This window comes from Eucalyptus grandis, chromosome 8 (assembly GCF_016545825.1).
Source record: "Eucalyptus grandis isolate ANBG69807.140 chromosome 8, ASM1654582v1, whole genome shotgun sequence".
In the NCBI taxonomy this organism is placed as follows: Eukaryota; Viridiplantae; Streptophyta; class Magnoliopsida; order Myrtales; family Myrtaceae; genus Eucalyptus; species Eucalyptus grandis.
Window position 1 is genome coordinate 3,781,161 of NC_052619.1, and position 11,892 is coordinate 3,793,052.

The following is an 11,892-nucleotide window of genomic DNA, read 5'->3' on the forward strand; positions in this document are numbered from 1 at the left end:
AGCTGATGTGTCTTAATTTAGCTTTCTCTGAAAAAAAAAATTTGCCTTAAGAACACTGCACTAGTCTGTGCATTACAAACCCTAGATGTACCTCATTTAGAGACGGAGCAAGCGTCCCAATGCACTCTCCCACAAAATCATTCTTTACAAACATCCAACAACTTTCCAAGAAACCCTATTTCTATTCCCAAGTCAAATGCCCCAAAAAATTTTCTACTTATAGCCTACATTTTCAATACTCATGAGTACAGCACGGCTTTCTAGACAAATCCCAAGGACCCACAAACGCAGCAAACTCAACTATAATCCACGAATGGTGAAGGGCGTTGTTGATTACTAGCCAAAGATATTGCACGCAATTCTAAGAATATGACCTATTGATGAGATGAGGCCACATGGAGATTCCGAAACGGATGAACAACTGAGATTTGTTCATCTTTATTTATGAATCTCTCAGGCGAGCATCTCTCGAAATCAATTGATCATATTGCTTGGTCCCCTACATAATTTTCCTAATGCACAAGTGCCCATATAACTTAGAAAGTCCCTGACATCATAGTACTATTATTGGGATGGGGGGACCAAAACATCGTCATTCTTTTGATAAATCATACTGAAATGAAGGTACTGACTGCTGTTGTCCACTCAATGTTTGTTGACTTCGCTGAGGGGTTTAAGAAATTGCCTAGCAAAGACAAAAGGCCTGTTGTGGTGCGGCTAATAAGGTCAGTCCATGTGGGAACGAGACGAACGTGATTGCTCCAATGATTCGATTCAAAATCCATATTAAAAGAAAGAAAAGAGTGTAGAAAATTTGTATGCATGGAGTGTTGCGGAAGAGAAGATGTGGAAGATTCCTCTTTGACTTAGGTTGCGAATGTCACCCGTTGTGGGGAGGTTATGGCATCATCTAGGGACGAACATCAGCACCGTCCAGCCCATTGGATTATAGCTGGCTTGTTAACTGTTCACTATCTTATCCAGACTGTTAGTGATCATTTCCTTTGGGTTGGCATATTAGTCAACTATGCCGTTTTGTGCTTGAGACTATAAAATCCTAATCAATCGAGGTCGTGGAACAACGTCTTATTTTCCGGGGAAATGAAGGGAATATTTCAATTCTTTAAGTTGAAGTGCGTTGTTGTAGTCGATGCAGTGAAAACGATGGTATATATGAATCATGGCGTATGAAGTCGGGCAAGCGAAAAAGATAAATGAGAGGGCAACGTGTTTCGATTTTGTATTTTCCATGAACAGGCTAAGTTAGAAAAAGTAATGAAAACACATATCGTGCACTTTTAAATAGATAACAAGCCGGCCCCATTCGACGAAAAAAATGATATAGTACAAAAACCAAAGACTGGTTCAAAAAATAAAAATAAAAAATGGTGTTTTCCGAGGGTTGAAACCCACATCAATTGAGATATATAATAGATTTCAAAATAAGCTTTCGACATTATATTAAGAGAGCTTGGTCATTCCATTCTATATAGTCAAATCCCGTGCGAGGTTCTTCCCATGAGCTCATTTGTTCGATTCCGTGAATTCGACCGCTTTAAATGCTCTTTGACAATCGCGTGCACGTCACATTCGAGATGGTTATGCCTATGTCTATGCACTTGTATGCTTCACTAGGTGGCTTGTTTACTCTCCAAAAACAGATGTGGTTTGCCCCAATTAAGTCCTGCCTAAGTCATGCTTCCAAAATCTTCTCTTTCCCCAACGTCTCCTTGCATCTGCCTAGCTCACATTCTATAGCGGCGAATACAGTAACCAAAATGCAACTTCAAATGCGCAAAATTTCTTAACCAAAAGCTTTAAAAAAAGAACACCAGCATTTTGACGTAGCTCTCACGTTATTCCAAGACCAAGATGTAACCAATTAAGAATCTGATTAGCTTAACTTAGGCAGCACTCAACGGGGGGGCAACCGGAAACTGTTTTGGACTTTTGAAATTTGAATTTTGAGCGGATGCAATTTTGTCTTTACATGCATCGCAGATGAGCACGTACTCAAAGATCACAACAAAGATAACGATTTTCTAGAAAGGGATCAATTCGCGTGCAACTTAACGGAAGATCATTGAAGACATGGAGTTAACGTCGGGGCAGTTAGCGGTGTACTCTGAATCCCTCTGTCCCACCCCATCTAATCGATCGTTGTGTCTCGTCAAGATTAACCAATAAACCAATCAAAATAAATCTTAAATCCATTTTCTAATTCATATTTGATGAAAGGATTCTTATAAGAGTTAGTTATATTCAATAGGTTTAAAATGCTAAGCCCAAAATAATATGAGTAATAAATGGCTCCATAATTTACGTAGACCCAACTCACATCAAGATAGCGTTTGGTTCAGTATCCCTAAGCGGTTTTCAGCCTCTAAAGCTCATTGGAGAAATGCTAGATTCTTTTACATTCATTTTGAAGTAACTTTTAAGTGAAAGTCAGTAGTGAGAAGGCTGAAAGCCCAATTATAGTATGGACTAATTTTGAATTTTCAGAATTTGGTCAAATGTTGAAACTTATTTTTTCTTCCAAAAATAGGATCACTCATTCTTCAAATTTCTGATTTTGCCCTTGTTATTATTTTTTAAATGCCAAAATAATGCTAAAAAATTAAAAATATTTATATATTTGATTTTTTTAGCATTACTGTCAACTAAAAATTAAAAAATTCCGACATTATTTTCAAACAAATATTTATATATTTGATTTTCTTAGCATTATTTTCAAATTAATATTTAAAAAGTCCCATACATTATTTTTTCAAATTTAAAAAATTAAAAATTAAAAAATTTTGACGAATGATTTGGTCTTTTTAATATATATATATATATATATATATATATATATATGTATTTGATTTCTTTTAGTATTATTGTCAAAATTTATATTTAAAAACTTGCATACATTATTTTTTTTCAATTTTAAACAATTAAAAATTTAAAAATTCTGATAATGGGTTTGGTCTTTTAAAAAAAATTATATATATATATATATATATATATATGTATTTGATTTTTAGCATTATTTTCAAATTTATATTTAAAAGTTGCATACATTATTTTTTCAATTTTAAACAAATAAAAATTAAAAAATTCCAATGAAGGATTTGGTCTTGTTTTAAAATTATATATATGAATTTGATTTTTTTAGTATTATTGCGAAAATTTATATTTAAAAAGTTGCATACATCATTTTTTTTCAATTTTAAACAAATAAAAAATAAAAAATTCCGATGAAGGGTTTGGTCTTTTTAAAAAAATATATTATATATGTATTCAACTTTTTAGTATTATTGTCAAAATTTATATTTAAAAAGTTGCATACATTATTTTTCTTTTTCAGTTTTAAACAAATAAAATTAAAAAAACTAATATTAATCACTCAAAGAGCTTTTCAAATGTGTTATCTACCAAATGATATTTTTCTCAAAACACAATTTACCAAATGACCTTTGCATTGCCTAAAGTACTTTAGGCTAAACTTCCTTGCATTTTCCCAATAGACTTTCAAAATTTTGAACTAAATGCACTATTCTTGCTCTCTCACTTTGTGCTATTACCTCAATTTGGATATGAGTTTTCTAAGATTTGGTTAGATATCAAAATGTTTTAACAATATAGATTGGATTAGATATGGGTTATCATATTTGTATTGTATGAAAATATGTCAAAATGGATCAAATTATTAATTTTGGGTCGGACCATTTTCAATCCGACTCAACAAAACTTACCCGTGTTTAACGGTCGATTTATAACAAAATTGTTGCTCTTAGCATTAACATGCTCCGAGTTGTAGTGGCATCATGTATATGTATGTTTCGAAAATTGTTACACTTCTCTCGAGGCAGGATCGATAGCTTCTTCGGAGCCACTTCTACTTTCAACTTCTACTTTTATTAAACTCGAAATGTCCGAAAGCTCATTCAAACGGCGAATTACCAGTTAGGTGCATATGGACATGTTAGTCAAGCCCGGCCCGCCATAATGTACCCCGAGCTCAGCCCGATGTGTAACTTTTCTTACCCGATATTGGGGGGGTTTTGAGTGATGAAGCTAGCCCATTGAAGTCAACTGTGGGCCCAGGCCCAATTGTAAGAGAGAGGCCCAGTTTTGCAGACCCGACACAAAACCCGGTCGCCGCCTCTCGGTTCTTGTCGGATTTTCCCGTCGCTGTTCGAGGTCGTCACCGATGGCGTTCGAAATGGACGAGCAGAAGAGTAAGTTTCCATCGACTCGAGGACCCTTTTGGGCTTGTGGTGATGATTAGAGTTCTGGGTGTCGTGTTGCTGCTAGGTTGTTGTGGTTGCGTTGATCCGCGAGGCTTCTTGGATGCGGTGTTGCAGCGTCGATCTGCAGATCCGCAATCCGCAACTCTTGTTTCGATCGATCGTGCTTTGCCTGAAGCCGTCGCTGCTTGATGAGATGCTGCGTTCTTTCTAATTGTTAGGGAGTTTTAGGTACTCGCGTCGTGAAAAGTGTGCGTAGAGCTACACAAATTTGGAGCTTTCTTCTGGCATGCTGCTGGCCTTTTGGGTCGGTGGCCCTCTTTGCCCTGTCATTTATGTTACTAATTGCTTGCGATGGTTTCATAAAGTTAATGACATGATTCTCGATGTGGAGTTTTGGTAGAAATTAGTGATGAAGGTTGACCGGAGTAACATCCCGAGTTAAACAATTTGTGATGGTCATCTGTCATCTAGATGATTGGCCTATTTGATGGACAGTTACGTAGCGATGCGCCCCGGATTTCGTTAAGTTCAAGGCTAATTCTGGATCTATCTCTCTTTCCGTGTGCGAAAAATTGATGTGTGCACCTGCGGGCATTGTTCTAGTTGTTTCTTGGTTTAGTTAGACTGAAGGTGTGATTTTGTTTGTTTTCGAATTTCAGAGATTGGGCTCGGACTTATAGGTTTTGGCATCTTCTTCTCCTTTCTCGGAGTGCTTCTTTTCTTTGACAGGGGCTTACTTGCTCTTGGGAATGTGAGGCTTTCATCTTCTTTGATATTAATTTTTGGCCTTATCATGTTGAAGATATAATTCATTTCCACATTTGTTTTTCTTGGATTTAGATCCTCTGGTTGGCTGGGGTTGCCGTTCTGCTTGGTTGGTATTCTACATGGAAAATTTTTTCGAACAGAGCAAACTACAAGGTATGCCTGGCTACATCTTGTGTTGTTGTCATTATCTTTTTCTCATGGCCATTTGGTATTATTATGATTTCTCCTTCTGTATTTGCAGGGTTCAGCATCTTTCCTTCTGGGGCTCTTCTTTATATTTGTTCGTTGGCCAATACTGGGAATTATCTTTGAACTATACGGCTGCATTGTTCTCTTTGGGTTGGTTTTCAAACCCACTCATAAGTGGGGTTATCAATAAGTCATTAGAAGCCATGGATTTCTCATTTTGCTCTATTTCAATGCAGTGGTTTTTGGCCGTCGGTGAAAGTGTTCCTTTATCAGATTCCAGTTCTTGGATGGATTATTCAATATCCGATTTTGGTAACTCTTCTTCCACACACACACACACACACACTTGCCCCACATATATTCATGGTCATGACCACTTTTGGACCGTCATACTTGTTTTAGTAGTTCTTTCGCATTGCTCAATCTTTAGGTAAGTCCTTAGCAGAAAAGCTGTTAGAGAACATTATGTTCTAATGCCCACTTGATGAGACTTAGAGAGCGAGTCCTGGTACCCATTTAATCTACCGTGTCTATGAGGTGATCTAGGCCTAACAGACGATTGTGGTTGCTTGTCTGTGTATGTCTGGGCCTCATAAAATTTTGGTGCCATGATTTGTGACATTTTGAACTCTATGCTAATGGTACTAGGTCACTAATTGACATGTTCATTGTATGGAAGCCCTTTGAGGAGGCAGTGGGTACACATTTTATATATACTAGTGCACTGTACATTGCAGCTTTTAGATGCATGAGAAGGTTCTCACTTTATTAAAGTGGTGCACAGCCTGTATAATGGGCCTGATATCTCTGCAGATCGAGCAACTGCTAATCTTGACTCAGAGTTTTGATGTCATTATAGTAATATTCTCTTCTGCAAGATAGCTGAGTCTTCCTTTTATGTCCTTCTTATTTTGGCAGATTGATGGCAGAATTGAGTGATTCTGGTTTAATTAATTTGTTCTCTATGTTGGCAATGTATTTCTTTTTATAAGAGAACATGCATACTGTGTTGTTGATGTGCTTATCATTGCCATGGCCAGTGATCCATGTTTGCATGCATAAGCACTTGCTTTTGTATAACTGGGGATGTCAAAATGTTTCAAAATATGCTAACAAGGACCATTCAAGAAGCTATTTGGTCTAGAATTTGTGGGAAGATTGTCGGTATGTGTGAATGGTCTGTGTTGATGGTCACCCTCTTAGTGCATTCAACCAGGCTTAGTTCGTGTTTCATATAATCCTTGGATACGCTGTATAAAACTATATGGAAATTAATATTAGTTACTTGTTAACTTCTCATGTTAAATAGTACATTATGCATAATTAGGGACCTATGGTTGAATCTCTAATTAGTGGCATGCTATTTCCAAATGCAGCTTCTTGGTCGTTTGGGAGGTGGCTCTGGCAGATAACACCTGCTACAAGCTGATTAGGGGGGCGGCTTTCATGATGTCCAACTAACAAAATGCTTGATTTATATCTCGGAATCTGATGCTCAGCAACAGGAAGTGAACAAATCTTGAGCCTGGAGATTTGTTTGCTTGCTGTCTGGGGCGAAGATGGGAAATATAGCAGCTCAATATTTTCTGTGCATACCGTGAATGTTAGCACTTGGCACTTCCATTGCAAGAGGTTTGTTCTCACTGATAGGATTTTCATGCTGGATTAGTGATTAAGCCCATAGAGGAGCGTGGAAGTGGAGTGGAGCCACTAGACAATTAAATTTATAACCAACACAATTCAGGTGTATGTACTCTGTGTTATGCTGTTCGACGGGTTGCATGTCGGTGCACAATGTCGTGAAAAATTGATTTGTGATCGAGATGAATTTGAAGTTGTGGGTTTGGTTGAATTGCTAGTTTCTGCTATTTATCTTCGCGTGGTAACAACTAGTAATCGCATGTTCTTGCTAACAATTTCATCTCTACTTAGCTTATGAGAGAGTTTCCTTCGTAAATAAATTAATTTTCCGCTTCACTAGAGCTCTGTTTGATCTTATTCTCAAGGTATGGATTGCTTGGTTTTTTCCATTTGTATATAATCAATTTCTATATCCGAAATTTCTTGTTTCTGTTTGTAAGTCGACCATGGCATTGAAAAGAGTGAGTTCAATTTGCGAAAATTTACCTATATGGCTGCCCAAATGTCGAAATAATGGGAGTAAGGGTTATCAAGGATTTTTAACTAGAGCAATATTTTGAAGTGCTTCAAATGTTTTAGACTTTTACTAGACATCAACGTTGGATCTAATTAGACTGTTCATTCAATTAGGGACATTTCATTCGACCCATAGAGCCAACTGAGCAATTGCAATCTTAATGAGTAGTCAGAGTTTTATGCCAAAACTTGACCGTGCTTGATATACTCTTGAAGCTATTTGGCCGAAAGAAAAAGAAAAAAGAAGAAGGGAAGATTACAAGTACATGCCTCACTTTTCACGCAACCATAGCTTACATCTGCCTGTGAACGGTATCAAAAAGGAGATGAGAGCTTGTTGGAGGATACACCAATGAATGACAAAGGAGTTGCCGAAGAGAAACATAGAGGTACAAGACTCGTCAATCCAAAAGGGATCCAACCCATTGGACTGCAGAAGTAGGCTTGAGTTGAAGACAATGAAATCCCACAAGGATCACTTAGATATCTCTATTTTTACAAATGTTATTCACCTATCTCTAAGTAAAATTTCGCAGTGAAAAGACCAAGTCACCCCTTCTTGCAAACTAATTTTATTATTTTACTTAGGTCTAAGTGATTTGGCCTTTAGTTGGTTTTGAATGTTTTGAATGGGTATGAGAATTTAGAATTGGGGGATAAGCATGATTGGAAAGAAACTTATGTTTTCATAAATGGAGACATGCGGACAATTAATGTATGTATTGATAAGAAATCATCTCAATGTTAATCCCCACAGCATCATATGCACATCTTGGGTCCATGCTTGAGGCATTAGGAGTGACAATTCCTAACAAGACACAGGAGGACAACTCAAACACTAATAAGTTATCGATAGAAGCCCAAGCTCGGCATCTCATGACATAAATAAACGTTGGTACGAATTGACTTGCTTTTGACTCTTTTTTTTTATTGGTTGAACAATACTTTATAATCACATAAAAAATATAGAGACAAGGAATAACACGAATATGACGATAGGACACAAACTGCCCTCCCTATTGAGGCTAAATTCACTATGACGATGAAGATGACGATTATTGTAAGAATGGTGTACTTTATAGCAAAATAATTTACTATTTATTCTAAAAATTGCCATCAAAATGTGTAAATTTGGTACTTTATTTATATGTATCCTTCGTTTGTTAGCTGTAGGACTGTAGCAGTTGGCATGGCAAAGTTATGCACTATTGTAATTTTCAGCACTATACAACATGATAGGGAAAATTAAGAAAAAAGTCCTAAATTTATAGTACTTGTACCAATTTTTTTTAAACCTTTTTAATTTGGGTAACTTAGTCCTATATCTTTTGATAATTCACCAATTGAGTCATTCTGGTCAATTTGGCCAGAAATCATTGATGTGGATGCTAGTTGTTTTATGTAACCTAGCTGGTAATGACATGAATAATTTTTTTAATTTGTTAATTTTATATATTTTTTATTTTCTTTATTTTTTCCTTTGTTGGCAAGGCCCTTGCCAGTTGCAAAGGCCTTGTTTGTGGCCTGTGGGGTTGCGAAGGCCCAAGGTGAGACCATCGTTGCCCACAGATGAGGCTGGCCTTGTCTAAATCTAGTGAGAGCCTTTTTGCCCTCACTTGCAATCGGCAAGGCTGTGAAGGCCTTGGATGATGCCATTATAGCCTTGCCAACTATGAGCAAGGGCATGAAGGCTCTCGACAGACCTAAGCAACTAGCATCCATGTCAACAATTTCCGACTAAAATTGATCAAAAGGACTTAATTGGCAAGTTGTTTAAAGGTTTATGACTAAATTGATTAAATTAAAATGTTTAAGATTAAATTAATATAAGTGCAAAAGTTTATAACATACCCATTTTTGGGGGAAAATTCACATTTAATGCAATCTTCAATTATAGGAATAAATATAGACGACCGAGATGAAAACCTCTTGTGGTGACTATGGTGAGAAACACCAACTTTGCCGAGGGTGGTGGTGATTTCTTGATGAGCATATAGAGAACGAGAAAAATAACTTATGAATTAAAAAATAATTATGATCAAAGAAAAATAAAATGAAAACACATAGTTTAATTGTTTTTTCTAATTTTAGTGCTAATATTTTTTTGAGATCGTCACATTTCCATTTTTCTGTACTTATTTTATAATTTTAAAGCATTTGAAAGCAAAAGAGTGATTTGACTAAAAGAATCAAGAAGAAAGAGAATTTTACATTTGAAAAATCACACGTCGGGCATGAGTAAACTAAAAAATAAATGAAGGGTTGGTTGCTGCAACACAATGAAGTTCAGGGAGGATTTATGTAATAATCCCTTTATTATTACATCGTACAAATTATGCTTTATTCAATAATTCTCCACTCTTTGTGATAATAGAAATTTGACTACACATACGAGTGCATAACTTCGTAGTTCCTCATACAATCTCCCTTTTCATTATTCTCATAATAGTGCTGAAACGTAATTGCTTGAATTTATTTGAAGTGGGGTTAAAACTTCAAAGTCAGATGATAGCCTAGAATAATGTAATATCTCTATTCATCATGTCCGAGTCTGAATTGGTACGATAACAAAGATTGGTAAATTTTAATCACCGAGCAATTCCCTCGTGCTTGAAATTTAATCCTTTGCTAAAGTTGGCACCAAACTTTGCTTCTTTTACGAGATCATGAGCTCCTTTGGCGACTAAACTAATCATTTATAAAGAAACGATAAGATCTGTGCTCAATTCCAAAAAAGATGATTTCCCACGCATCTAATATGCTTCCTTTCATGGCATGACTTTCTTCTCTGCCAATGCCAGGTCGCGAGTTGCGTAGGTGCAACGATAAAAAGGACATAAAGAGATGGGGAAATAATTTGGCTTCTTTTTGGGCTGTCAATGGTGGAATCTTCACATTGTCAACTTCTCAAACCTCAGACATGCTTTTGCACGCCCCGCCCTTGTCAAGCAAATGAATTGTATCTTCCAAAAGATTTCGACTCTTTCCTCTGTTGCCTCTTCCTCTTTCCATAATTTCATGGCATATGTCTTGTTGAAAACCTAGGGGTTATCGTGGAAGACGCTTTTTATGGTCACTTATGTTTTGTAGAGTACACTTGCTTTCAACCATTCGAATTAAGTAATTGGCTGGAAGGGTTATATTTGAATTTTACACCAATGTTTAGGGTTACTTTGACAAAATTAAAAATTTAAGGATTGAATAAATATATGTACAATAAATTTATGATTGAATTAGTAATTTCCCCTTTTCCATAGCAAACAATTTTTTCAGGTGAAAATTTTGCTCGGTGCACGTTTGCCACCAAAAGATAAAGTGAAGATTCCAAATATGCACCTCACCTTTCACTCAATGATTGCTTATATTTGCTTGTGAATGTTATGCAAAAAAATGAACCTAGACGACAGCCAAAATGGTGATAAGAGCTTATTGGAGGATATACCAATGGATAATAAAGGAGTCGCCATAGAGAAACGTAGAGGTACAAGACACATCAATCCAAAAGGGATCCAATATATTGGACCGCAAAACTAGGCTTAAGTTGAGGAGAACGAAATCCCACAAGGATTGCCTAGATATCGCTATTTTTATCAATATTATTCATATATCTCTAAGTAAAATTTCACAATGAAAAGATCAAGTTACCCCCTTCTTGCACACTAATTTTATCACCTTGCTTGGGTATGAGTAATTTGGCTTTTAGTTGTTTTTTTTTTTTTTTGAATGGGCATAAGAATTTAGAATCAAGATTGAATTAATATATGTACAATAAGTTTATGATTGAATTGACAATTTTTTTTTTCCATAACAAACAACTTTTTCACAGCCAAATTTTGTACAGTGCATGTTTGCCAGCAAACTTTCGATCATTAACAAAATCATCCCGAACTTTCACTTTGTCGCCTTTACCAACCCCTAGTCTATTTTTCCATTTATACATGATTACCATGTGATTTTTATGGGCAAATCACTCCTTTCCCGCCAAATATGTAAAACGAATTTATATTCATACAAATAAATACAAAAATAATATAAGTAATAATAAGATATGATATTATCAACAGCAATAACGACATTGACAACATCCAATAACTACAATAACAATAACAATGATAATATTACTGATATTATTATTATTATTATTCGATTTTGTGCTAATTTTATAATAAAGATCATGAAATTTTCTTTTCAGTTGCTGTACTCATTATATTTTTAACTCATTTGGTGGCAAAAAAGTGATTTGACTAAAAAACAAAGAATAATTACAATTTTTCAATGAGTGCATAACGAAATGAAAATTCGAGGGGGCTTTATGAAATTTTTTGTTTATAGTTTTGTTTTATTGAATAAATCTCTATTCTTTGCAGTAACAGAAATTTGGCCACACATATGAGTGCCTAACTTCCTAGTTCATCATGCAATGTCTCCTTCGTGATTCTTATTTTTAGGGAAAAGTATTAGAAAAATCCTAAACTTATTGTATTTGTGCCAATTTAGTCCTAAACCATTTGATTTAGTGCCAATTCAGTTTTAAACCTTT

General features: G+C 35.7%; 1 protein-coding gene across 2 annotated transcripts; it reads left to right on the forward strand.

Annotated features, from left to right (window-relative positions):
* Window positions 1-4,139: 4,139 nt before the first annotated feature.
* Window positions 4,140-7,063, forward strand: LOC104456284 (vesicle transport protein GOT1). Of its 2 annotated transcripts, none has more exons than XM_010071047.3 (6): window positions 4,140-4,226; window positions 4,898-4,989; window positions 5,079-5,159; window positions 5,248-5,345; window positions 5,432-5,507; window positions 6,572-7,063. In XM_010071047.3, exons 1-6 carry the CDS (start codon window positions 4,199-4,201, stop codon window positions 6,605-6,607), a joined length of 411 nt encoding a protein of 136 aa, XP_010069349.2. In that variant the 5' UTR covers window positions 4,140-4,198; the 3' UTR covers window positions 6,608-7,063. The 2 variants fall into 2 exon arrangements, with proteins under 2 accessions (XP_010069349.2, XP_010069348.2); XM_010071046.3 differs by lacking the exon at window positions 4,140-4,226 and adding an exon at window positions 4,570-4,759.
* Window positions 7,064-11,892: the final 4,829 nt, after the last annotated feature.